Below are 26903 nucleotides of genomic sequence, written 5' to 3' on the forward strand. Positions count from 1 at the left end.
CTATTTTCATACAAGGATATAGTTGTTATCTCAAATGTAACTAAGAACTATCTTTTTCTCTATTTATTTATTAATTTTCTAGTTAGCATTTTCCTTTCTTTTCTTTTCTTTTTAAAAAGAAGTAGAGGAATCGACCATTGCGATCCATGATCACAATCTTAACTCTAAATCAAAAGCCATGTAGGCTATCAATATTGGTAGGATGTTTGGGTTGAAACTCTGTCCTTCTAGATCAGGTGGCCATGTAGGCTGTTTTACTTGAAATCTGAATGTGGGCTTATATTATGTCCATGGTTATAGCCATGGGCTTGGTTGGATTTCCAGTGCCCTTGATTTGCGGTTGCAAGCATGCTGATTATATGATTATGATCTGATCACTTGAAATGCTTTTGTAATTCTTATATGAAACTGATCTTAATTGAGTTGTAAAAGTTTAGATACATTGATTTACATCTTATAAAAGATTAAAAAAAAAAAGACTGAATAATTACATAAATGAAAACTTTTTTGAAATTTTTTCAGTGTGTTTTGACAACATATCAAAATGCACTAAATTTCAAACCACTGGAAATGTCACTACGAATTAGCCTTTGAAAAATTAGTCAGTTTACTTTATTTCCTCCAATCATTAGAAATGGGCAATAGCCAATTACTTGTTTTCAGAATTTTTCATCAAAAGTCATTTTACTTTCACTAACCAGAATTTTGAATTACTTGCATATTAATGACAACGAAAGTACTTCATCCTCATGATTACTGATTGTTCAACTAAGATCACTTCTAATTTCATCAAAATCCTAAACCCAAAAAATTTCATTATCCTGATGAAATATGAAGCTTAATCATCAATGATGATTCTTTCACTTTTTTTGTACCCATTTCTTTCTTTTCTTGGGTATGCAATAATTTGTGATCATGACCATCACTATCAAACTTGAATCCAATGCATTATGGAGAGAGGAGAGAACTCCTTTATGTAAATCAAGAACATGTCCTTCCTGTAATGGAGAGAATGCAGCACCAAATAATCTGGCGCCCAGAAAAATCAAATCACAATACAGATAACTAAATCAACTATAAAGATTGGTGGCACTTATAGACCAGCACCGGCTTTTTAAACCGAGGCCTTCTTCATCATTCACATTGGTTATTTGAATCTGTCGTAATATTTGATATTCTTGTCATTTAGCTAATACATTGTTTATGTATGTAAATAGGTAGTAAATTTTGGACGAGTAATTCTCTATATGGTATAGTGCATGCTTCTTAATTTGTAATGAAAGTGTATTTTTGTTTTGTCAAATTAGATGTGTAAGAAAATATTTGAGGAATACTCACAATATGGTGAGGTCTCAGAAGCACAACTTGGTCATATTGTTGACGATATTGTTATCCCAACCCATTGTAGTACTATCACAAGACCAACGCCACCTGGCAATGACGAGGTGTGATATGCTTCATGTTTTTAGATCTTTTTTCTCGTTGTTCCATTTTTAATGTCTTTGTTTAATTTTTCCAGAATTTTAAAATATTCAGGATGGGTTGTGCATGCCCAATGGGACTTAATATCTTCAGAAATTGGTTGAAGTATTTTTTATGGCCGTGCATTTATATTGCTGTTTGTTAGTTAGACTCGTTTAGTTAGCATTTTATTTTAGATGGTCGTGCATTTGATTTTTGCATTGTTGGTACATGTATAAACCACATAATGAGCAACGAGAGGAGGGATGCTTTCAGCATACATGAGGGAAGATTGAGCGTGTAGCATTTTTGTAAAAATGGAAGTGTTCCATTTAAATCAAGTGTAATATTTTCAAGAAGTGTAAGACATGCTTTTGTTTGTTACTGGAAATTTAATCCAGTCCTATTTATATGTTTCTTTACTTTTTCTACAGAAATAATGATGGATATCCAAAAATGGGATTGAACAGCACTTTGGACACTTCCAAGACTGAAGATTTATGGAAATAGTTGCAGCCAAATAATGGCTTTAGCTGTTGGTTTTGTCTTTGTTGTTGTATTTGTTTAAACTCAAGTTAGGGAAGTACAATACATTCTTGTTGTTTTATTTTGAAAACTGAATTGGTGTATTTCCTTCCACAGTTGTATGTTGAGTTGTAAGTGTTAATTAATACTTGTGAAGTATGGAGTATGTTATTTATATGCAATGGACTAAGGTGTTGCTTGGACAACCCAAACTATATTTTATTACAGTTAAATGAGGGATTTGAATGAGATTGGGTTTTGATTATATGCAATGGAATGAGGTTTTGTGGGCTTTATTTATATACAATGAAATGAGGTTCTGAATCTTCTGATTATTGGATTTGAATGAAAAGAAGGATGTAACTAGGGGACAAACCTGTGACATATTTTTCTTCTTTTTTGATACCTGTGGCAAGTTGTCTCTGTTTATTTGGTCAGATTCATTGATATTGATCAAGTTCTAGATAGCTTGTCTCCTCTTATGGTTGCCAACTGCCCATTTACTCACCAATTCGTGCGTTAGCATATATTTATCCAAAGACCATGACAAGAGGCATGGGATTGTTTGATCATCTCATTAGCTGGAGTTTCTCCCGTAAAGAATGCATTCTAAAATAGAATAAAGGAGCTTGAAAATAAGGTAAAACATCAAGGCATTCTAAAGTAGAAAGGCAAAAGGCATCCGGTACCTAAGCATGATGCATTCCAAAAATCCTGAACAATAAGACGCACTCCTCATTACATTTCACAATTAAACAAAAAATATTACAAAGTTCAATGAAGTCCTATATTTTTACACTTCAAAAAATAGTACCCCTTTTACATATAGATTATGGAAATTCATCATTGCAAGAGAGTAGTCGACAACCACCACTTTGTATAAACAGGAACAGATTTAACATAAAACTTTAACAGCAATGAAACACATAAGGGGAAAAGAATTTTTCTAGACAAGTAATGTACAAAAGAAAATTTCTTAACTTGAATGGTATTGTGTAATGGGAATCTCTCGCAATCCCATCTAATGCACAGATATTTACCTAGCAAAGCCATCACTGCAATTCCAGTACCATTTAGAACCCACCAGGTTATTGATGAAGGCCAACCTCCATAGACAATGTATATGAAGAGATGCATGATGTAAACACTGGCTGAAAAGTCTAGGCACTTTTTTGCCCTCTCAATCAAAGAAGGCATATATGCAGCTATGCACAAACAAGAAAGGTTTGCTAATCAACAAAATAAAACTACTATTTATCCTCTTATTTAAATAAAAAGATGATAAACATTTGCAACCCACAAGCATGCTTTGCCAAATTCTCTTTAGCATCCATGGTAGTCATTTCATAATAAGTTCTAACATTTTTTTTGTTTTATCAATAAATAAAATTTTGTTGATCATAAAATAGACAAAGGTCCCAAGTATATAGGACATAGAAAAATTGGAACCATCTTCCATACCATTGCAATCTTAGAGTTGCCTTGAATGCCTCAACAAGGAGCTAGGAGGTCAATTACCATTGTCAGCATCACCCAAGTTAGCATATAAAACTAAAATTTACTTCATGAATGCATAAACATGAAGCCATAGGGCATTTCCTCCGACAACATAAACAACTTGTACACTTAGCATAACCCATAAACAACAATGTTTGATTCCAATTCTACAATGCTTTTATAACGACCCAGGGAAAACCTGATCTTTCCTATATTGAATTCAGTGTTACAATCTCTCCTACTCAAATCCCTGATATCCTCATAGCTCATTTGTGTAGTAGCAAGGCTCAAGTCCTCCACTTTTAGTGGGGATTGGCTCTGTACTATTGGTAATGACCCAAGCAAAATCCAAGATACACATATGGCCTCATACTCCAAAATGACTAATTAAATTTTCAATTGGAGCTCCTTGAAATAATGATAAATCCTATGAGATTCTATGTTTCAATTAATATAAAATCTCATTCACCGCCCTTTTTAGACCCAATGTTACGACCTCTGTTTTTTCAAGTAATGTATAAAGGATCTCAAGTTGTGTATTGCAAAGTGTATAATTTGTTTTTCGATCGGTAGCATAATAGTTTTTAAAGGAAATGACACATTTTAAAAGAAAAAAACCAAGTCAAACCATCACAAATATAACCTGTAAAAGCATACAACACTTTCAAAGACAGAAAAGTGGCATGGAGTTCTTAGCCTGCAAGCGAGTTGAACAGAAACAAAGCAATGCCACGATGGAGATGACAACAGAGGGAGGCATCGATCACTGAAGGGGGTGAAGGAGGGGCTCGAAGCTCTAAAGGGGGTTCTCTTTGGACTCGGGTGAGGGGTCGAACTTTTTCTAGGGTTTTATGGGTGAGAGATTGTTTGGGTGAGGATGATAAATTTTTCTTCTAGCCTTTCAGGGCTGAGAGAATACCGGGGTTGAGGGATCTCGACTTGAGGTAGTGTTCGTTGGGCTTTCGGGAGGGAAAGAGAATGAGGGTGATGGTTGGGAGGGGTGAGATCATGAGAGGGTTTTTGCTAGGGTGAGGACGTTGGAAGAATGTGACTCAAGTGAGGGCTTTCGGGAGGGGAAGAAAGGGATGTGAGGGAGGGGGAGAAACATATCTGGCTTTCGGGAGGGAGAAAGGGAACTAAGGAGGGAGAGAAACTCTCGTCGAGTGTGGGAGGGGAGGGAGCAAACCGTGACGTGGTTGATAGGGCTGTAATCGAGCCGAGCCGAGCCGAGCTAGTCTTTGGCTTGCTGAGCTCGGCTCGACTCAAAATACTCGAGCTCGAGCTCGAGCCTGAGCTCAAGATTTTTTTTTATTCTTCGTTCGAGCTCGGCTCGATAAGCTAAATCTGTGTATTTTTTTTATTTTTTGAATAATATTTAATAATTAATAAAATAAATAAATAAATCTAATATTGAATTTATATAACTGACAAGTAAAACCTCTATTGAATTATAAAATTTTAAAAAATTTATAAGTAATTAATATCTAACTAGTTGATATTTATAAAAAATAACAATATATTATATGCTTACATATATTATTAATATATACACTTAATATGATAGTATATATCTATTTCATATATGATTCCCATATACTAGTATGTGAAATTATTAAATTTTATCTACTAATTATTATACAAATTATAAAATATACTTATGAAGTATATTCATTATATAGACATAAGTAATCAAATTACATATTATATATTTAATTATAAAGTGGTATGCTTATATTATTAGTTAGTGCATATATATGTGTGTGTGTATATATATATATATATATAGGTGTATGTATATATTTATCAATATATTAATGAGTTTTAATCGAATTGAGCTAACGAGTCGAGTTTTGTTGGATATGTATCATTTACAATTTGAGCGAATATCTACTTTCACAAATAAATTTTTTTTTCTTTTACGAGTTGAATTTGATATGAGTTTAACTGAACGAATACCGAACAAACTATCGAACAGACTGATTCATTTATAGCCATAATAATTAACCAAACCGGTTCGGGTCAGGTGCGCGGAGGTTGCATTACAGTGAGGAGCTAGTATAGAATATTTCTTCAGGTTATCATTACTCTTCTTCCAAAGGAGCCGTTAAATGAGAGTTAAAAAATGCCGTGGGGTTGGGGAATGTGATTGCCAGAGCCTGCACACTCTGCGCACAGAGAGAGAGAGAGAGACAATTGAACCTCTCCAAGAGCACTGGAGACTACCTAGAACGACCCATCGCCCTCAACAAGCCCTAACTGCTCTTACCCCCACAAATTGAAATTCCTTCTACACTTTGTGCTCTTAGAAATCCCTTAAAGTTTCGGCAATAAACCCTAACTCCATCGCACTCTCTTACTCTCCCTTTTCGGACAGCAACGGCGACATTTGCATAGCTAGTATTGGTGGAAGTAGAGGAGGAGAGGATGAGATCCTCTACGGCATTGTCCCACCGTAACAAACCCGCATCATCTCTGCCCTCTGTGGTCACCCTTAATTGCATTGAAGATTGCGCTTTGGAGCAGGAGTCTTTGGTCGGGGTTGCCGCAGTAGAGCACGTCCCGCTCAGCCGTTTGGCCGATGGTAAGATCGAGTCTGCCGCCGCTGTTATCCTCCATTCCCTCTCTTACCTCCCACGCGCGGCCCAGCGCCGCCTCCGCCCCTACCAGCTAATTCTCTGCCTCGGCTCCGCCGACCGCTCCGTCGACTCCGCCCTTGCCGCCGACCTCGGGCTCCGACTCGTTCACGTCGACGCCTCTAGAGCCGAGGAGATCGCCGACTCGGTTATGGCGCTCTTCCTCGGCTTGCTGCGCAGGACGCACTTGCTCTCCCGCCATGCGCTCTCGGCTTCGGGATGGCTCGGCTCGGTGCAGCCACTTTGCCGAGGAATGCGACGCTGCCGTGGCTTGGTTTTGGGCATCATAGGTAGATCTGCCTCGGCTAAGTCTTTGGCTACTAGGAGCTTAGCCTTCAAGATGAGCGTGCTCTATTTCGACGTTCATGAGGTTCGAATCTGCTAATATCCAGTGATTTCTATTGTTGTAGTTCAATTCTCTTGTGGCAAAATTTGTATCTTTTTTTTTGTAAATTTGTTTTTGAATGATGCTTATGTAGCTTAAGGCGTGCTTTATTTTGATGCTTGAGCGGAATTTGATAGAGTAAGAGATTTGGCGTTTGAAAGTGGTTGGATTTCAAAGAACTCGGCTACTTTTGAACTTCATGATTAGCATTTGCGTACTAAAATGTTTGGTGCACTTTTAGGTAATGTACTGGAGAAAAAGTGCTCTGTTCTGATGTCAATAGGCTATGAGTGAGATAGAAATTAACACATTTTGTTCCAAGAGATGCTTTTGCAGTTTGGAATGTGCTTTATCTTTTAAAGTTATGAAGTAAAATCACATGGGGTTGACGTTTTTAGCATCATAACCTGTTTAATTTTGACCAGTTTTATGTCATTTTTTCCTAGTTCAATTAAAGCTTTAATTGAAAAAATGTGCTTCTTTAGTTGTGAGAAGGTATGTATGGATTGAAAAATGGTATGTTGTAATTGGTTGAATTTAAAAAGAAAATAATAGAGTTACATTTTATGCTTAAGAGGTTGTACTCTATGGAATAGTTTACTTAGGCAACATTTAGATGTTGAGGTGGTCTCAGATGATCTGTGAACAGTGGTGAAAAAGTAGTAAAAAAGTTGTGAATAATTTATGAATAGTAGTGAGGTAGTCTGAGGTGATCTCAAATCACCTCACTAATCAAACATGGCAATAAAGTTGTACGTCTACCGTTTTGTATACATGGTCTATTGTTGAAATTTGTCCATGTCTACTTTGTTATATGAAATTGGATTTATTCTGAAACTCTTTCCTAATCTGCATTTGCTCAGGGAGAAGGAAAAGTAAGCAGGACTTCAATAACTTTTCCTTCGGCAGCCCGAAGAATGGATACTCTTAATGATTTACTTGCTGCAAGTGACCTTATTTCACTTCACTGTGCCCTAACAAATGAAACAGTTCACATTATTAATGCAGAATGCTTGCAGCATATAAAGCCTGGTACGTATTTTTTCACTTATAAAAAAAAAAAATTTTCACGGCTATTGGATCCCACTTTTCAATTTTTGTGTCGAACTTTGCATTTGTTGTGGTTCACCTTTCCCTTTTTTTTTTTTTTTTTTTTTTTTTTTTTTTTTTTTTTAATTTGGAACATTTTCTCCCATATCACAGGGGCTTTTATTGTCAATACGGGTAGCAGTCAGCTGATGGATGATTGTGCTGTGAAGCAGCTTTTGATTGATGGCACCATAGCTGGCTGTGCCCTGGATGGTGCTGAAGGGCCACAATGGATGGAAGCCTGGGTATGTAACTAGTGTGTATTTATGAATCTGTATAAAGGCATGTGCATGTGAGTGCCACTCGTGCATGCTTGCTTGAGAATCCCTTTCCAATACAGCTTTTTACTTCTCCCACTTTGTACCAAATTTAAGATTTTGTCCCAGTTTTTTTTTTCAATACTTTATTCCATTAGTTGATTGTAATTGATTTTCATGGCAATGACCTTCCATGATTTCCTTGTATCACTAAACTAGCATGCCTAGGCGTTGCTCTTGTATATGTCCCGTATACTTGGGCTATTGCCTATTCTTTTGATCAATAAAACTTTCTTTACGGAGAACTAAGATGCTGAAAATCAATGGTAGAGATTGCACGGAGGCCCCTGTGATCCGGGAACATGTGGTGAATTTCTATAAACATTTATTTATAGAAAATGAGGGCTGGAGGCCCAAACTAGATGGACTTGGTTTTGAGTCCATTGAACCACAGACAACCTCTTGGTTGGAAAGATCTTTTGAGGAAGAGGAGGTATTGGATGTGGTCTAAAAGATGGTGAAGGATAAAGCACAAGCCCTGATAGCTTTACGATGGGGTTTTTTCAAACATGTTCGGAGGTGGTGAAAGATGACATTATGAATGAGTTTTAGGAGTTCTTCTTGGCTAGGAAATTCAAGAAAAGCCTGAATGCTACTTTTATTTCTTTGATCCTGAAGAAATCCGGAGCTTTGGAATTGAAGGACTTTAGGCCCATTAGCCTCATTAATGGGATATAAAAAGTCATTTTAAAGGTGCTAGCTAACAGGTTAGGGGTGGCAATTGACAAAGTAATCTAAAAACCACAAAATGCTTTTGTAAGGGGTTGTCAAATTTTGGACTCGGTCTTAATAGCCAATGAATGTCTGAATAGTAGATTAAAGTCTGGCACTCCAGGGATTATTTGTAAACTAGATATGGAAAAAGTGTATGATCATGTAAACTGGGAATTCCTCTTATACTTACTGAAAAGATGTGGCTTTGGGGAGAGGTGGTGTATGTGGATCAGATGGTGCATTTCAAAGGCAAGATTCTCAGTTTTGATCAACGGTAATCCAGACGGTTTCTTCAACAGCTCTTGAGGCTTAAGACATGGTGACACCCTGTCCCCCCTTCTATTCGTTATCATCATGGAGGCCCTGGGTAGGATGTTATCGACTGTGGTTAGTCACGGTCTTATGGTTGGATTTTCAGTGGGTGATCTACAGAGGGGCTTTATCTCAATTTCCCACCCCTTATTCGCATATGACACTTTAATTTTCTATGATGCAGAGCAAGACCAACTTAGGGCATTGAAGGTGCTTCTTTTTTGGGTGTAAGGTCGCTTCTCTCCCTATGACGTATTTGGGGTTACCATTGGGGCCTGCAACACGGGCTGTTTATTTGGAACACTGTTATTGAGAAAATAGAATGAAGATTGGTTGGGTGGAAGAGACCGTATTTGTCGAAAGGAGGCCGGGGGACTCTCATCAAGAGTATTCTCTCTAACTTACCAACTTACTTTGTATCTTTATTTCCAATTCCAGCTAGTGTGGCAGTGTGGATCGAAAAACTTTATTGTGATTTCTTATGGAGTGGGATGGGAGATGAATTCAAGTTTCACATAGTCAGTTGGGATAAGGTGTGCAGACCAATTCCTTTAGGTGGGTTGGGGATTAAGAATTTGAGAACTTTTAATCAGGCATTGCTTGGGAAATGGCTTTGGAGATACAATTTGGAACCAGAAGCTCTATGGAAATTAGTGGTTGATTGCAAACATGGTAGGAGGGGGGGGGGGGGATTGGTGTACTAGAGAGGGGAATGGGTCCTATGGGGTGGGGTTTGGAAGCACATACGACGTGGATGGGGGGTGTTTTCTCGACATACTAAATTTATGGTAGGGGAGGGAGGGCACTCGTATAAAATTTTGGAGGGACATTTGGTGTGGGGAGGATTCTCTAGCGGACGCTTTCCCATCCATTTTTTGTGTGGCATGTGATCAAGAGGCTTCAGTGGCGGATCTCATGGTTCATTCAGGGGATCAAGTCCATTGGAATGTCACCTTTAGTAGAGTAGCTCAAGATTGGGAAATACAGTTTTGAGGCTTTTTTCGGTCGAGTGTATTCTTTGAGGATGTCTGGATTGCGAGAAGATAAGCTGTGGTGGAATCCAACAGGTAAGGGTGTTTTTTCGGTTCGCTCCTTCTATAAATCCCTTACTTCGCTTCCAAACACTCATTTCCCTTGGAGAAGATGCACTATTTTTCACTTGGATAGTGGCTCTGGGTAAGATTCTAACTACTGATAATCTGCGGAAGTGCCGGGTAATTATTCCAGGATGGTGTTGTATGTGCAAAAAAGCTGGCGAGACAGTGGATCATCTTTTCTATATTGTGAGACAGCTAGAGCCCTGTGGAGTGACGTGTTCGTTCGAATAGGGTTAAATTGGGTGATGCCTGCTACAGTGGTAGAGTTATTGGCTAGCTGGGTAATGTCGGGTGGTGCTCCACAAATTAAAGCTGTGTGGAAGATGGTTCCTATTTGCATTATGTGGTGCATATGGCGGGAGCATAACGAGCGGACTTTTGAATATGAGGAGCAGACAATAGAGGATCTTAGGATTTTATTTTTCCGCACCTTATTTCTTTGGGCTATTGCTGTAGATTTTAATGGCCTAAATGTACATGATTTTCTTATTTCTTTTTTAGCAAACTAGATAGGTTTTATCTCTTGTATAACATCTTGTGTACCTAGGCTATGTCTATTCTTATTAATACTACTGTTTACTTATAAAAATAAAAAATAAAACTTTGTTTACCGATAAAAAAAAAAAACTTTATTATAGTGTTTAGTTCCACATTTTTTGCTAGATATGCTCATATTCTTGCATGAGTGAATGTCAGAGAGAGAGAGAGAGAGGGCAGAGAGATGCGTAAAACACCATTAATTTTACTCCAACCTCCTTCCTTTGTGCGTGGGGACATTACTCCATATCATCCCTCAATCAATTTTATATCCAACTCTTGCCTAATTTTGTGTGGCTTCTGTCGTTATGGCGTTCGATGTGTATACATAATTTTATGTTTGTGTTCCTGGACATTCTATCAAACATATATTATGCACTATGGATCTCATTGTTCAAAGGTATTCTGCCTCTATTTGGTCACCGAAATTTTAACAAGCATCTATTATGCTCTTATGCAAGCCAAACAACCAATAATTACAAGAAGCAAAATAGTCTCCCTCTGGGAATGGGCACACTGAGGCTCTCCCAATCAAATTCAGAGAACCACAATCAAAGAACCTCCCAAAATTCACCACCTTAAAGAATACTATGTAAAAGGAATTTCGGCTAGAGAAGTGATCCAACCGCAAGTTTTTTCCTGTCACAGCTGGTGGAGAACAGCCTCAATACCCACTTCGCCTCTGCTACACCTCCATAAACATCATTGTAGGGGCAGCTACCTCAAACTTGTTCAACTCTTTGGAGATGGCCAAGGAGTCATGTCTAGTTCCATCACTCGGTGTTATCAAATCCCCAATCCATTTTTCGTTCTGTCCATTGGGAATAAAGCTCTGACATTAACATTGGCATTAGAAGGAAAGTGACATGGGTTTCTTTCTGAAGTCTTCCTGAGGACACTCCCTATCCATGACAGATTCACAAGTAGAGCCATTAAGAATATTTTCCATTAGGTGACTTTAATATATCTTATCATGCTGTATTCAGGTAAAGGAGATGCCCAATGTATTGATTCTTCCACGAAGTGCAGACTATAGTGACGAAGTATGGATGGAGATAAGGGATAAAGCTACCTCTTTGTTGCAGACATTCTTCATTGATGGTGTTGTTCCAAAGAATGCCATTTCTGATGAGGAAGAAGAGGAAAGTGAAATAGATGATGAAAATGCACAAGCTGATAAGCAAGACAATGAAAGTGCTCTGCAGGGTTTGGTTGGTGAGCAATTGACAGATGATGTTCTTGTAAGCCCAGAAAGCTCTGAGAAAAAGGGTACTAAAAACTCCAAAGAGTCTCCCAGCCAGCACCAGGTTTCAGGTTTGTCTCAAAATACCGCTACCAGATCTGAAGGAAGGCGAAGCAGATCAGGTAAGAAGGCGAAGAAGAGACATACACGTCAAAAGTCCCAGCAAAAATCAGGTGAACCCTCGGTACTAGAAAAGGGAAGTACCTTGCTTCAAGAAGATGATACTGCCATGAGTGGTACGGACCAAGCATTAAGTTCCAGTTCCCGGTTTGCTTCCCCTGACGAATCAAGAAATAGAAAAACACCTATGGATTCAATGCAAGAATCAACTTCTGACCAGCTTTTGAAATCAAAAAAGAAGCTCAGTGGAAAGTCTGACGAATTGTTGAAAGATGGGTATGTTGTAGCCTTATATGCTAGAGATCGTCCTTTGCTCCATGTGTCAAGGCAAAGAGTTAAAAATGGTGGTTGGTTCCTGGATACCATGTCAAATGTAACAACAAGAGATCCTGCAGCACAGTTCCTTGTCGTTTTCAGAAGCAAGGTTTGTTGACTGGAACTTAGATTCTCTTAAGCAGGGCTTAATTTCTCAGTTTATGATAACTGGCTTAACTTGGAAATTTTAATTGCAATCCTGGTTGGCTGATATGTCAATACATGGATGCCACTTCTTCAGGACACAATTGGTTTGCGATCATTTGCTGCTGGTGGGAAATTATTGCAGGTACGACAATTGTACAAGGTGGTGACTGAAATTGTTATTGGAGTGTTTAAAATTAATGTTTAATTTTTGTATTGGGCTTTGCCTAATTCTTTGATCAATAAAGTTTTGTTTACCTATAAAAAAAAAATAAAAATTAATGTTTAATTTTTCACGCTTCATCAAGTTGATAAAAAAAAGTTGTCCGTGGGATCTGAAAATATTTTACTAAATTAGCTGATTTCCTGAAAATTTAAATGTAGTTATATCATCAATGTTGTTATTTGGTAATAGAAGCAGTTTCTATTTTGACATGGCAGATTAATAGAAGAATGGAATTTGTATTTGCTAGTCACAGCTTTGATGTCTGGGAGAGCTGGATGTTGGAAGGTCCTTTGGAGGCGTGCCAACTCATTAACTGTAGAAATCCGTCGGTAAGTTCACTTGTTGCTTCATGTAGTTGCATATGCTGCCGAATTGTTTGGTTGCTATTTCTTGACAAATGCAAAATAACATAGACAGTAGCCATTGGTGATTGGAGTCTTTTTTCCTTGGTTACCCAAATCCAATTCAACAAGACTTCCAAGAGTTTAGTTGGTCTACTTCAGATCTGCACTTTCAACACCATGGAATTAAGGATTGGATGATTCACATGTCTAGGAATTCTACATTAATATCCTTGAGTATATGGAACCTTAGTTCTCCGAGGTATGTTTTAGCACACTATAAATGTCAGATGGGATCAGACTTTTTAAGAGAAAAAATTCTCTTGTGAAACCACTACTGTCCTAAGGTGTCTCCAATATTAGTATAGTGATATGGATGGTTCTTATGTCAATTTGCTGGTTAGGAAATAGAATATTTTCTTTTTTTTAGGCTTCGTTTGGATGTTGAGATGAGATAAGAAATCTATGAACAATAGTAAAATAGTTTGTGAATAGTAGTGAAATAGTTTAAATTAAGATGTTTTATGAGGTTTTGGGAAAGGAGAGAAAAAGTTGAATAAAAAAATTATAAAATTTAAATATTGTTAGAATATAATTTTTTAATATAATCTTTATTTTGGGATTTAAAAAAGTTAGAATTGTTTTTTGTGTTTTGTTTGGAAGTTTGGGAAAGTTGTAATGATTAGGTAAATGATTAGATGAAAAAATTGAAAAGTTGAAATTGAAAAGTGTTTGTGTTTGAGTGGTGTTTGGATGTTGAGATGAGATGAGATGGGTTGAGACCATCTCAATATCCAAACGGGGCTTTAAGAAAAGCCACTGGGTTTCAATCAAATATGAATAAGAGTGAAAGGTAAAGAATTACTGGGAAGAGTCCATCTTTGGACCGGCTGTGGTGTTAAGTGGCACTTTACACCATCCTGTGTCATTTTATTTATTTATTTATTATTATTATTTTTTAAATTCGACTGAATTCTATGTCTCCTATTGGGTTGTGTGAAGCAAACCTTCGCACCATGTCTGGTGGGAAGGTTTCTCTACTAGGAATGCTTCTACTATTGGTGGTGGTGGCTCATTCGCAAGGTTCTGCTCTAAAAAATTGGCACTTATTTCTTTGAATAAAATTATTACTTATCAAAAAAAAAAAAAAAAAAAAAAAATTGGCACTTAATGGAATTTGCTGGCTTCCCAATCTGAGATAACATGTGGATGTGACTTTTGGTTGGGAAAATATCCCAATTGCTGAGGAGACCTGGATCTTGTATTGCCAGGAAAACTGCTAAAGACTAGCCTTCCAAATTGATATTTTCCAAATCCAACTTAGTTGCTTTGTATACTGCTAAAACGGCAGCTTGGGCCTCTCCAATTTTGGGAGCCAAAGGTGGGTGCTTTTCTGTCCAGGCTTGGATAATAAAGCCCATGTTGTCCCTATAAATAGTAGCCAACATTTACTCCTTCCTTTTACTTATAAAAAAAAAATAAATAGTAGCCAACATGATTTGATGTCTTGAACTATGACATCTTATTTGAATTTTTAGCTTTTAAGTTGGGGTACCAAGAGTGTAATGGGTACATAGGGGAGGTCGTCTGTTAAGCAATTACTTTCGATTTTCTTGATCTGGCAAGCCAGTTGAATGGTAATAGGGCAAATCTATTCATGAGTGTTTTGTTCCTCATTAGCCATATCAGGTCCATTGAATTAGCAACAGAGTAAATGGTGGATCTCTTTGGGATTGATATTTTGGGTTGTGTGAGGTTTAAGAGCTAATATGTGCCGGCATCGGAAATGCATGTATCTATGAAAAAAAGAGCTAATATGATCCTATTCTTTGTAGACATGTCAATTGGCCAAGGAGATTACCTCCATATCATTCTTGCTAAGTGGCATGTAATAAACAAGGCTCTAGAGTTTCAATTCTGGATGTTCGAAGATTAGGCCATGACTCTTCTTCGGTAAGTGGAAGAAATGGTGCTGGCTTGCTTTTAGTGGGGAGAGAGTTCCACCCCACACTTTTCAAAATAGGAGTTTAAGTCAATTGTGCAAGTTGACCTGCCATAGGAGTTTCCATGCATAGGCAACAGGGGGATTTTGAGAGGGTGTTGGGCTGTGTTGGTCAAGTTTATGTGGAGATGATTGTAGAGGGGGCATATTTTTCCCGTGTCCAGATTAGTTTGTCTTGAGACACCTCTTGGGAGGGGTGGATGTTGAGAATAGTGTTGGCAGTCTAGTTGTCCAATAGATTTCTGACTAAGGTTTTCTTCAATTGCTTAAGTTTCTTCAAGGTGGGATTCATGACTCTGTGACTTGAGGCGCAACCTGGTTGGGTGATTTGGTCTCAATTTATAGTTTGGAAGGGTGGGACCTGAAGGGTTTTCCCAGGTTCTGGATGTTCAGGCACTCACCTGGAAGCACAAGCCTTTTCCAGGGTTCTGACAACTCTATACCTTTCCAAATTACTTATAAAAAGAAATTACCTTTCCAATTTCAAGAGCCTTTCTATTTTGGGTTGAGTTTTAGGAGGAGGGGCATTATCAAGATGGGTGGTGCTACAGGGCTGCCTCATTGTGACCCCTCCTCCTTACCGCTCGACGTGGACAATAGACGTGGCTGCCATTCCGGTTTAGTGATTTAAAAAAAAAAAAAAAAAAGGCCAAACTGAGTTTTCTCTTGCTGAAATTGCCTGCCGACCAGTTTTCTATTGCGCCTGCCTCCACTCCGTCCTCGAGCTACTGAAATCGGGTTGGGTCCATTCCGTTTTCTATTTTTTTTCTTCGTTTGATCACCTTCTTCTTCTTCTTCCAGTAGCTGTGCAAATCTCAAGGACAAAGAGAGAAAAAATAGAGGCGGCCATGGGATTGATGAGAAGAATCCCTCCAAAGCACAATAGCATCGCTTTTCCTTTTGTCTTATTTTCAATTCCATCTCCATGGGGGCTTTCGGCTGAGAACGGGGAGGAAGAAGAAGGGTCTATTTTTCTGGTGAAGCTTCTCTGCAAGATTGTGGGTCTATTTTCTAGGTTTATTGGGCTCTCCGTAACTTGTTCATTTCCGGTGTATATCGACATGGTTGTTACCATATTACTTGAAGCTTTATGATAGAATTATTAAACGTCCCAGCTCTCTGCTCTGCAACTAGACTTTTTTGCTTTGGTTGGTGACACTTGGATTTAGATGGGGTTTTGGATTTAGAGAGAGTTCTGTGGCAGCTAAAATTTGCTTGGATAGAATTTGCTTCTGATTTGAGATTTAGAAGGGGTTTCGAAATATGGGAGAACGAACTTCAGAAGGGACTTATTCTGGTTTCGAATTTCAGATAGGAGGGGTTTCAGAAGGACGAACTTCAGGTGGAGAGGTTTCGAGCAGTTTTTTCGAAATTTTTTTATACAGGTGGCTGCCACGTGGCTGTGCCACCTCAGGCGGTAATAATGAGCCATAGATGTGGTGGCCGAAGAGCATTTTTCTTTCAAGATATTCTTCACTACTGTAATCCATGTACAGTTATGATGGTGAGCACGCTATATCATGTTTCTGGCTAATACCAAGACCTTGAGATTAAAGACTTGAGACATTGAACTTAATGTTTTATCCTAGGTGTTGTTGCTAATGCACTGTTGATCTGATCTTGTTGACCAATTGGCCAGACAAGAGAACCTAACTTTCAACCCATGCTTGAATGGAAGCAACTTCTTGTTGTATGCATGGCCAAAATATAATGAGTTGATACTTATAAAAATATATATATATATATATATATATATATAATGAGTTAATCAACTAATAGCGAATTGGTGATGGTGGGCACGTTGCAGCTGACCCTTTATACATATATATATATATATAACTCAATATATATATATTTGTGTATATATATTGTAAAGGCAAGTAAATCGATACAAATCTGGGGATGAGTGGGTGGGGGTGCGTGAGTGTCTTTGCCACTAAAAACCCTTTGAGAGAAGAATGGGCAAAAAGATGGAATGGAAGGGATGCAGTCCGTTTTGGCAGTTGTGTGCACTGGCGATCATGCAGTGCAGAATTACCTGGGTTTTTCAAAGCAAGGTTATAAGGATGGATTGATGATCTAAATGAGATTGCGTTCTGATACCACTGATCGTACCTTGCTGTTCCTAGGGCTGTTCAGTATTTCCGGAATAACCAAAAAATTGTTGATATGCTACACGAAAAATTGGTTTTCCAACCTGACCCAAAAATTATGGAATGGTGCCATCAGAATCCCGTGTCGAAAATTATTTATCTTCAATATTTAACATGCATAAATATTGTGGGATACATTTTTTCTTAACTTCTTGTCTGTATGACTCTCTTAGGCAACATTAAATAAATTTATTTTGTGCCAATCTTTGCTACTCTAGACCCTGAATTGTCTGAACTTTAGAGAATCCAAATCTCTTGTGCACTTTGGGCAATTTTTAAAAATGACTTGTCAAAACGTCTTAAACGTTTCCATATTTAGCTGCTCTCAAGCAATGTACCCGCCCTATTTACCTTTTGTGTTTTTCTGCTACATGAATGATACCCTATTATTGGCAAACTGTAGGCTGCTTTGGATGTACGCATTAAGGTTTTGGCTGCTGTTGGGGAAGATGATGGGATTACTCGCTGGCTTGATTAAATTCTGAGAGTTAAGCTCGCGAACTTTTTCCTGCCCATGAGGTTTGTATTAATTTGGAACAATCTATAAGTTGTAAAGCTTTATTTTTTATTTTCTCTTTCTTTTTCTTCTCTTCCATTTTTTCTTCCTATTTATATTTTTTTTTTTATTTTTGAATTTCGGAGGTGTTATCAACCTTCAACGCTCTGTGTTCTAGGTTATTCATCTCCATATGGATGAATGTACGTTATATACAAGAGAGATCCCTTCGAACATATGAGATTTGTTCTGTGGGAATGTCGTTTATTAGCTCATCTTATAGTTTTGTGGTGTTGCTACTGTAGGTCATGCTTGGCAACAAAATCGTCTTTAAAATCAAAGACGGTTGTTTAGTCAAAAGATGGTTTCATTCTCAAACATAAAAGATCTACCGTCTTAAAACATCTCAAAAACTTTTCAAACACCCAAAATTCACAAAACCTTAAAAATTGAATTGGCTGTTTAATTTAAGAGATAGATACAAAAAGTTGGTGCTATAACATTACATGGATCATAAAAGAACTTGTAATGTTAAGGTTACATATATGGTTCATTGTTAACCCGATCCATTTAATTCGAGTAATCTCATGTAACAAATTGTGACAACAATCTTTAACTTTAGCAAGTTTTATTACATATAGTCACTTTTGCATATTTCACTGATGTTATTGGTCAAAATAATTATTTTATATTAAAAAAAAGTGATGTAGCCAATTACATCAGTAGAGTGTGCAAGCAGTATGTAAAAGTGGACTGTATATATGTTAGTAAAAAGAAAAATATTGATAGGAATAGACACGTCGTCTTGGAGCTTAACTGCTCAAACTGGGGGTCTACTAGCTTATATATTAATATATATATATATATATATATATTTTTTTTTTTTACAACTCGATGTTAAATTAGGGTGATTTTGTCAAATTAGATTTTTTTTAATAAAATAGTATATTTGCATCAGTTGATTATAAAATAAATTTATTATCATTATCCAAATGATTAGAACTTAATTGGGGTAGAGCCCACGTGGAATTTAAGAGTGTTTGAACTTTTAGGCCAATTTTGCTTGCTTACACTTGGTCTTCGACATGCTAAGATATATAAAATATTTTTAAGCGGAGTTCATATGTAATATGAGATATTTCCTCCAAGTGCAGCACTTGGAGGGACTGCAAACTATTGATGTACCCTTTTTGGCTGGGATGAGCATTTTGGTCTTCCATTGTTGGGGGTGCTCTGTGTAGACCGTCTCTTTTAGCTAGGGATCTCATCCATCATCGACTATCTTCTTCATGATTGGGAACATGGGTTTTATATTATCATGTTCCCTTATCTGGCTAGTCTCTCCAAAAGTGGTACCAATAGGAGGAGAGTTGGTCTCCATGGGTGTGGGAGACCAGAGAAGAAGACGAGATCAATGGAGATGAAGGTAAGGTTAGGCTTAAGATTTGGTGGATTGGGCTTGGGGTTCGGGGGCAAGTTTCTTTGTAAGGTGGGCTTTTTATGTTTAGTTCGGCAGATCAGGTATGGGTTCTATTTGTTTGCATAAGGGCAGCTGGTGTGATTTGGGCATAGGATTCAATGCAAACACACCAGCTGGTTGAAGGGGCAACTGGTGTGTTTGCATAAGGGGCAGCTGGTTCAAAATGACATGTAACACGCATAGGATTCAATAATTCATCCTTTTGGCAAGAAATAAATCCAAGCCTTCAAGTTCTTTAATAGCATTCTGATCTCATCAGAATAGAAAATTGGTGTAAACATTTACAGGGTATTGTCCCCTTTAAAAAAAATTAAAGATTGATGTACAAAAAGGGAGCTACCATCAAGAATGTGCTCCATGATCATATACAGACCAACAGAAACTGCGATAGCTCTAAGTTGACAGCTACCTTAATGTCTATGTTTCAATTATTATTATTCTTTTTATATTCATATAGGTTGCAACTATTAAAAATGCCCAAACTCAAATATAATCTAATTCTCAGGAGAATATCTAACGTCTAACAGGAACATCAAGGAAAGGCACATATGCACCTCAGAGTACTGTGGGATGTTAGACTATCACTTTAGCCTTGGAAAATTCAGATATAAAGTGTATGCATACACACCATAGGGAGGGATGATGAATGGGTGGGGAAAAAAAATTAAAAAAACAAATTGTCTATGACAGAATTCCCAAAAGAAAGTAAATAAATTCTGATGAGAAGCCTAGAAGAGAAGGGTGGTGGATCTACTGGATTGTTTGAAAGGTTTTCCGGTAATCTCAAAATTGCAGCCATATGGAAAATGATTCCTCTGTCTCAATTGGAGCATGTAACAATTGAATGGCCAAGTTTTGGCCACTACAGAAAAGTTTGTAGCACAGCAGCCATCCAAAGATGTTGCTTTTTGGACCTTCTCAAGGAACCCTTGTTTAGGACTTTAAGACCATAGTTTCGAACACACATTCATCCTTCCAACGACTCAAATTATCCTAGTGTTATACACTCTTAGGACTTGCAACAAAATAAACTCCGTTAACACAAGGATGGAATTACAGCACATAGTGTATGAGTAGCATTGTCAACATATGATTTAAATGTGATCATGAGAGAATAATTTTTTTTATTAAAAAAAATAAAGAAACATGTCTAACATAGAAAATCAGATTTGACACTATCTTTAGAAGCATGTTTAGGACCCAAACATTAGAAAAATGCCCAAGAATAGAGCAATGACTAATGTTTGTTTTAGGTTACTAAGAAGTGTTCAGTAGAGAGGTTAGGGAAACAAAGTTAGATGATCATGCCCTTGACATTCAGATGTTATGCTTTTCTCAAAATGATTTTCAAGTTATATATTATGTTACCGTCGTTTCGTGTAAGCCACTTGAAGGTGTGTGGTACAAGCCTGGTCAAGCCAAGCCAAACCATATTTGATATCTTTCTCACAAGTGCTTTGTACTATAGACAGCAACAATCAGAAAATTCAAGCTAGAAACACACACACATATCAATATCTATACTAAAAGACTATATTTAGACTACATCTTGTAAAACAAACTTACTCAATTAGCCTATTATCCATCCAACAACAAAATGAATCCCATACAGAGACATATCCAACATATCAATACTAGCAAAGAGTTAATCAGTTATAGAGCTCCATAGATGGTCTAACTTGTCCGTTGCAAAAAGGTCCAGCGCCAATACCAATTGTAGGAATCCGAAGAGTTGATGTAGCCACAGCAGTCACTAGTGGAGGCACACATTCCAAAACAATAGAAAAACACCCTGATTCCTGCAAAGCCAGAGCAGTCTCCAAAACTTTTACAGAACAATCTCTAAACTTCACAACAAAATGCATAAAAGAGCGCACTCAAGTGACCACATACAAATAAGTGACACACACACACACACACACACACACACACACACTTTGATAGTAGTGGCAACACTCTTTACCTGAGGCCTGAAATAAATAAAAATGAAACCAACATAAATAAATAAAAATGATATGAAATATGACCAATAAAATGGAATGAAAATCAGAAACATATTTGCAGATTATGTTGAAAACCCTAATTGACGGGGTTGATTGCTCAAAAAGAAAATGAAGTAGTACACCACAAACTATGATGCTCCAGATCAACAACCCCCAACCTCGCATCGAATCCAGATCTTGCGAACCATTGGCTACGAGGTTTTGCATTTTCGAAATCAGCCAAACCAATCGAAACCGATGAAAATCTCGAACAAATTCAAATGAAAAAGAAAAACGAAGTAGAGTGGAAGAGCAGGAAAATACATTTGAAGGTCCAGGAGTGATCGGAAGGTTTAGATATGTTGAAAACCCTAATTGACGGGGTTGATTGCTCAAAAAAGAAAATGAAGTAGTACACCACAAACTATGATGCTCCAGATCAACAACCCCCAACCTCACATCGAATCCAGATCTTGCGAACCATCGGCTATGAGGTTTTGCATTTTCAGAATCAGCCAAACCAATCGAAACCGATGAAAATCTCGAACAAATTCAAATGAAAAAGAAAAACGAAGTAGAGTGGAAGAGCGGGCAAATACCTTTGAAGGTTTAGGAGTGATCAGAAGGTTTAGATGAGATGAGATTGTCCGAAAGATCGAGCTTGCCTTCCCCCATTAATGAGTCGGGAGTGAACTCTTTAATAATGGGAACTCTCATGTGGAAGATGAAGCGAGAGCGATGAAGCGTTATTTTCCTTTCTCATAAATATTCTTTTACAGCAACCAAAAGTTCGATGGGCCAGATGGATTTAACGGAATGTTAATGGAAACAGTTAAAATTACTGTAGCTTCGTTAAAACAAGAAATTTCTGTTTGATAGGCTCTTTATCTATATAAAGAGATACACACACACACACACACACACACTAGTAAGGATGTTATGTGCAAGGCACGTATGCCCAGTTGAAAGTACTATAAATTGTAAAGGACGTGTCCCACCACTGGTCGTGATCGTTAACCGTTAACTTGCAAGTCGTTAAGTGGGCGGCATGGAGCGCCTGTGACACCTTCGATGCTTAAGTCAGTAATGTGTGAGAGATAATAATTCGAGAATGCTTAATCAGAATGATCGAAGGTTACCTGTTGCCCCTATATATAAGCATTGAGAATATTGGATGAATACTATAAACTAATTAACTTTGCACAATACTTAGCCGTTAGAAGGTTTATCCATGATGAATTGGAATTATCTAATCACCACGTGGTCTATATCCATAATGTGTGGTTATCCCTCCCTGATAAATAGGGTGGCTAGGGTCTTTGTTAAGCTACATGACTTTTTTGAATCCTCTATGGTTGATGAGCTTTAGGCCCCCAGTTTGGGCCAGACCAATATTAACTCCTCTAGTTATCCCACTAATTCCTCTCGCATATAAGCGTGAGGAATTCATAACGAACAAATTACAAATATTTGGCTTTACTCAGTTGAGGATGTTTTAGACCACCCTGCTAGCCTATTTACTACTTTACTTGTCGTTTCCACTTATCAAGAGGTGGGGATTTCAAACTTGGAAAATGTGCGTATGTTACCCAATAACTGTCGCTACGTTCTCTTTCAATCACATCATTTAGTCAGGTAATAATGGTCTGCAGTTATCACCTATTCTTCATTTCTCTACTCCTCATTTTTCTCCATCTTCTTTCCGATTTCTTCATTTCTTCTTTATGTTCTTGAGACCCCACTATCTCGAGTTCTTTATCTGTGACTCTAACCTTCCCCATTTCTTCTTTTCGTTCTGCTTCTTTGTCATCCTCATGGCCCAACTAAACACATCCTAAACCCCTGCTGCACCTGAGTCTTCCTCTGCTAAAGACGTCTTGTGTTTTGAAGGTTATGGGTGGCGCTCTACCCTCACGACTAGGGACTTGACAAATCTGCGCCACACCTATGGGATTCCAGACTCAATACTCCTGGAACTCCCTCGTTGTGGTTGTGTCGATGAGGAAGGGTTTGCCGAAAAGGTTGTTCTTCCCGTCTGTGCCCTAACTCACGGTTTGCTATTCCCTTTCTGTCGCCCAGTACGCGACATTCTTGTGGGTTCTTCGGCTGGCCCCTGTGCAGCTTCATTCTCACGCGTGGCGGGTTCTTCTCTATTCTTGCATTGTATTTCGTTTGATTTTGGAACCTGCTAGGGAAGAATACCCAGATTTAACCGCCCAATAGTTCTTGGTGTTTTATTCTCTGAGGAGCTCTCCAGGCAATATTAGCAGCTTTCGAATTAGGAAGCAGTGGTTGGCCCGTTTTGAGAGTTGTCATTCGAACGCCAAACAATGGACGAGTAAATTTTTCTTGGTCTCTGGCATAGGTTGGGAATTTCCCAATTCAGAGGCTATGCGCCAGGAATTCCCAATTAGAGCCACCTGGAGTAAAGTTCCCAACAACAAGGGCCTAATGGCGGCTTTGGAGCCTCTATTTGAATGAGAACAATCCCGTGTCGACATGGTTGCCACTTGGGCGAGTGAACATAAGGATGACCTTTGGATTGAGGATCTCTTGACGACCGCCAATATTGATCGTTTCTTGGTGATGTCTGATCGTTCGAAGGCAAAGGTCACCTTCTCTTGAGTAAGGCTATGGCACCATCTCCCCCAACTAAGTCTCCCTCGGAGTCTACTCCAAAGGCTTTGAGGAAATGTTCTCGCCAGCCTATTATGGATACACCTTCTCCCATAGCGAAGAGGGGTGTTGGATGCATAGGTGTCTGGGCCTCCCCCGCTCTGCTGACCGACCTTAAGGTACCTCACCTTCTACCCTTAATCGCCCACCAACACGCACGCCTTCGCTAGGTCTTGATGACATCGAGGGTTTGATGGGTCAAGCCCTTTCTGACCTGACGATCGCGTTTGACTTTGATCTTCCTTCCCAGCAGTTTGATTCAGCATCTAGCCCAGCCTTCGAATTCCCTACATGTGAAGCTTCTAATTTGCCAAGGGAAGGCAGCGAGGTCAATGTTGATATGGACGCCGCCTTCTCTTTGAGCCTTGATGATCATCAGACCCATGAGGAAAATCAAGGCTGTGGAGATGGTACCCTAGGTGACTGTGGTGTCCGGGGTGGCGAGAAGGCGGTGACGTTCCTGTTTGTGAAGTAGAAGAAGAAAGTGAAGGCACAATTTCAATGCCCCTTTTTTACCTATCACTATCTCCGCCCGAGGGGGTGGGGGGACCCCTCCACTCGACCTGGGGGTTAGAGGTGACAACGTTTCTATCCCCTCTCCTTTTCCTTCAACTTTTGGGGATGACTCTGAACCTTTTCCCTTAGAGGAGGGTGTTCCTCTGGGCGGTCTTGCAAGTGAGGACCTTAATTTGGGAGATGTTGAACTTGTTGCCTACATCGACGCTGTTTGCCTGGTGGGAGATTTGGGTAAGGCCCCTGGGATTGGAGTTGGCTCAAAGGTGGTGTCTCCTGATGCTTTCCTCCTTGGTCCTCGCTATGGCCTGAGGTGAGGTATGATGGGGAAGTGTCGCTGGGGTGCGCGGTCGAGCGGGGTGGGGGGGGGGGATCACCTCTCCTGGTTCTGTGCGATCACCAATATGGCCAATCGGCTTAGAAATTTCCTTTATGGGGTATCTCCAATTCTGCCTATCTCCTTTCTCTCTACCATTTTTCTAAGATGATTGCTTGACTTTTTTGGGTTTTATCTTTGTAGGGAGTTGATGATTTGGCGGCCTGAATCATGGCAGACCGTGTTGACTTGGAAGATGAGTTCGCTCTAGGCGTGTCTTTTCTTTCTACGCCAAGAGGGAATTTGAGAGTTGGAAGGGCAAGAAGCCGGAGTTGGAGATCCTACTTGAGCAAGTTGATGGCTATGTGCACTCTCTGGCAGGCGACTTGGATATTCTCCACGATGAGGTTTTTCACCTTCACGATGAACTCCGTCGCGCCACAGAGGTGAAGGTCCGAGACAACTTCTCGTTGGGACCGTTGGAGTTAGAGCGTGATTTCACTAGGGCTCAACTTTCCCTTGTCCGAGGAGGGAGGGAGGGGAGTTAGAGTCAAAGTGGGGTCGTGCTCACTCTAAGCTCTCTGCCCGCAAAGAGGAACTCAATTCTGTCTGCTAGGAGTTTCCTAGTTCTTAGTGACAATGCACTGAACTCAGGAGCTGTTGACAGCCTTAGAAGAGAGCAAGCGGCAAGTTAATCTTTACCTTTCTGAGGCGTGCGAAGCTCTGGAAGAGTTGACCAAACGACATGAGGAATACTAGAAAGTTTGCGCCGACATAGACGAACAACAGATGAAGCTTAATGAAACTCTTCTCAATAAGGATAAACGACTGAAGGAAAAGGACCAGCTAATGAAGAAGTTGGAGTTTGACTTGGCAACTGCGAGGGAGGAACTTGTTCGCCTTCATCATCAGCTGGCGTCAACTCGTGGCATTAGGGATCATGCTTTTGGTTATGGGTATGGGGTTGGCGAGTTGCGACTTAGATCACACTTGCTGGCCAATCCCCATACTGACTAGAGGCATTTAGATTTGGAGATGTTTAAACCTGATGGAGCCTCGCGTCAATTTGTTGACGCTTTGGTCGGGACACCATGCCCGATGCCTTTGACAGTCCTCATCTACCTCAACCTTCCGGCGGTCCTAGTACTTAGCATTTTGTAAATGACTATTTCCCCTACTACATTTGCAACAACATTTTGTAAATGATACAAACATTTTTGTACTTGCCTTTTGTACTTGTACATGTTGGGAACACTAATCAGTTTTGGCTTTTTTATTGTGCTACACTTTGCATTAATTTCATGAGGTTCTTTCTTTCTACTTTACGAGTGGCTTGTTGTTTTTTCTACATTTGGTGTTTAAGGGTGGCGTGGTCAGTTGACCTCTGCGCCCTTTCTACTTGGCATCACGAGTTTTTGTACTTGACATTGGTGTTTAAGGGTAGCGTGGTCGGATGATCTCTGCGGCCTTTTTCCTTGACATTGCGAGTCTTTGTACTCAACATTGGTGTTTAAGGGTGGTGTGGTCTGATGACCTCTGCACCCTTTTTATTTGGCACCGCGAGTCTTTGTACTTGACATTGGTGTTTAAGAATGGCGTGATCTGATGACCACTGCGCTCTTTTTACTTGGCACCGCGAGTTTTTGTACTTGATATTGGTGTTTAAAGGACGTTTGGTCGGATGACCTCTACGCCATTTTTCCTTGGCACCACGAGTTTTTGTACTCGACATTGATGTTTAAGGGTAACGTGTTCTGATGACCTTTACGCTTTTTTTATTTGGCACTACGAGTCTTTGTACTTGACATTGGTGTTTAAGGTGTGAGTCTTGATACTCGACATTAGTGTTTAAGGGTGGTGTGGTCTGATGACCTCTGCACCCTTTTTCCTTGGGGAATTGGCTCGGAACAGATGCTTTATTTACTACAAAACATAATCAAGAATTTAACAGCAGAGTTCTAATAAATCAAGAAATTAACATAATCATAGATAGAATTTCTTCAAATGTTCTGCATTCCAGGGATGTTGAAGCTCTTTGCCTTAGTTATCCTTCAAGCGGTATGACTTAGGCTTATGGTTGGCTACTATTACGTATGGTCCTTCCCATCGAGGTATGAGCTTGCCCTCTTCCTTGGTGGTGACCCCGCTTTCCCTCAGCACTAGATCTCATACCTTGAATGTCTTGGGTCTGGCTCTTTTGTTGAAATAATGTTCTGCCTTCTTGTTGTCGAGTAGCATCCTGACTTCAGCTGCCTCTCTCTCTCTCTCTACCTCTAGGAGGTCGAGGTGCTCTTCCATAGCTTCATCATTTTTGGGCGTCGAGAAATGG

The 26903-nt window shown here is 39.1% G+C and overlaps 1 protein-coding gene and 1 long non-coding RNA gene across 2 annotated transcripts; one reads left to right on the forward strand and one right to left on the reverse strand.

Annotated features, from left to right (window-relative positions):
* Positions 1–5549: 5549 nt before the first annotated feature.
* Positions 5550–17882, forward strand: LOC121246671 (C-terminal binding protein AN-like). The gene is made up of 7 exons (XM_041144903.1): positions 5550–6486; positions 7365–7533; positions 7705–7835; positions 11554–12354; positions 12487–12534; positions 12831–12944; positions 17515–17882. The coding sequence occupies exons 1-7, from the start codon at positions 5908–5910 to the stop codon at positions 17587–17589; spliced, it is 1917 nt and encodes a 638-aa protein (XP_041000837.1). The 5' UTR covers positions 5550–5907; the 3' UTR covers positions 17590–17882.
* LOC121246672 lies at positions 10410–26465 on the reverse strand. Its single transcript, XR_005937156.1, has 3 exons — positions 26455–26465; positions 15356–15359; positions 10410–10631 (listed from the first exon to the last, which is right to left on the reverse strand). It is a non-coding gene; the product is annotated as an uncharacterized LOC121246672 (long non-coding RNA).
* Between the last annotated feature and the right edge of the window lie 438 nt (positions 26466–26903).

The sequence above is a fragment of the Juglans microcarpa x Juglans regia genome, chromosome 1S (genome assembly GCF_004785595.1).
Source record: "Juglans microcarpa x Juglans regia isolate MS1-56 chromosome 1S, Jm3101_v1.0, whole genome shotgun sequence".
Taxonomy (NCBI): Eukaryota; Viridiplantae; Streptophyta; class Magnoliopsida; order Fagales; family Juglandaceae; genus Juglans; species Juglans microcarpa x Juglans regia.

Excerpts from the sequence above, each read along its gene's own strand:
- LOC121246671 (XM_041144903.1), top strand. The coding sequence starts at position 5,908 with ATGAGATCCTCTACGGCATTGTCCCACCGTAACAAACCCGCATCATCT. Across the intron at positions 7,534-7,704 it reads CTTGCAGCATATAAAGCCTG|GGGCTTTTATTGTCAATACG; the intron begins GTACGTATTTTT and ends CCCATATCACAG. Across the intron at positions 12,535-12,830 it reads CTGGTGGGAAATTATTGCAG|ATTAATAGAAGAATGGAATT; the intron begins GTACGACAATTG and ends TTGACATGGCAG.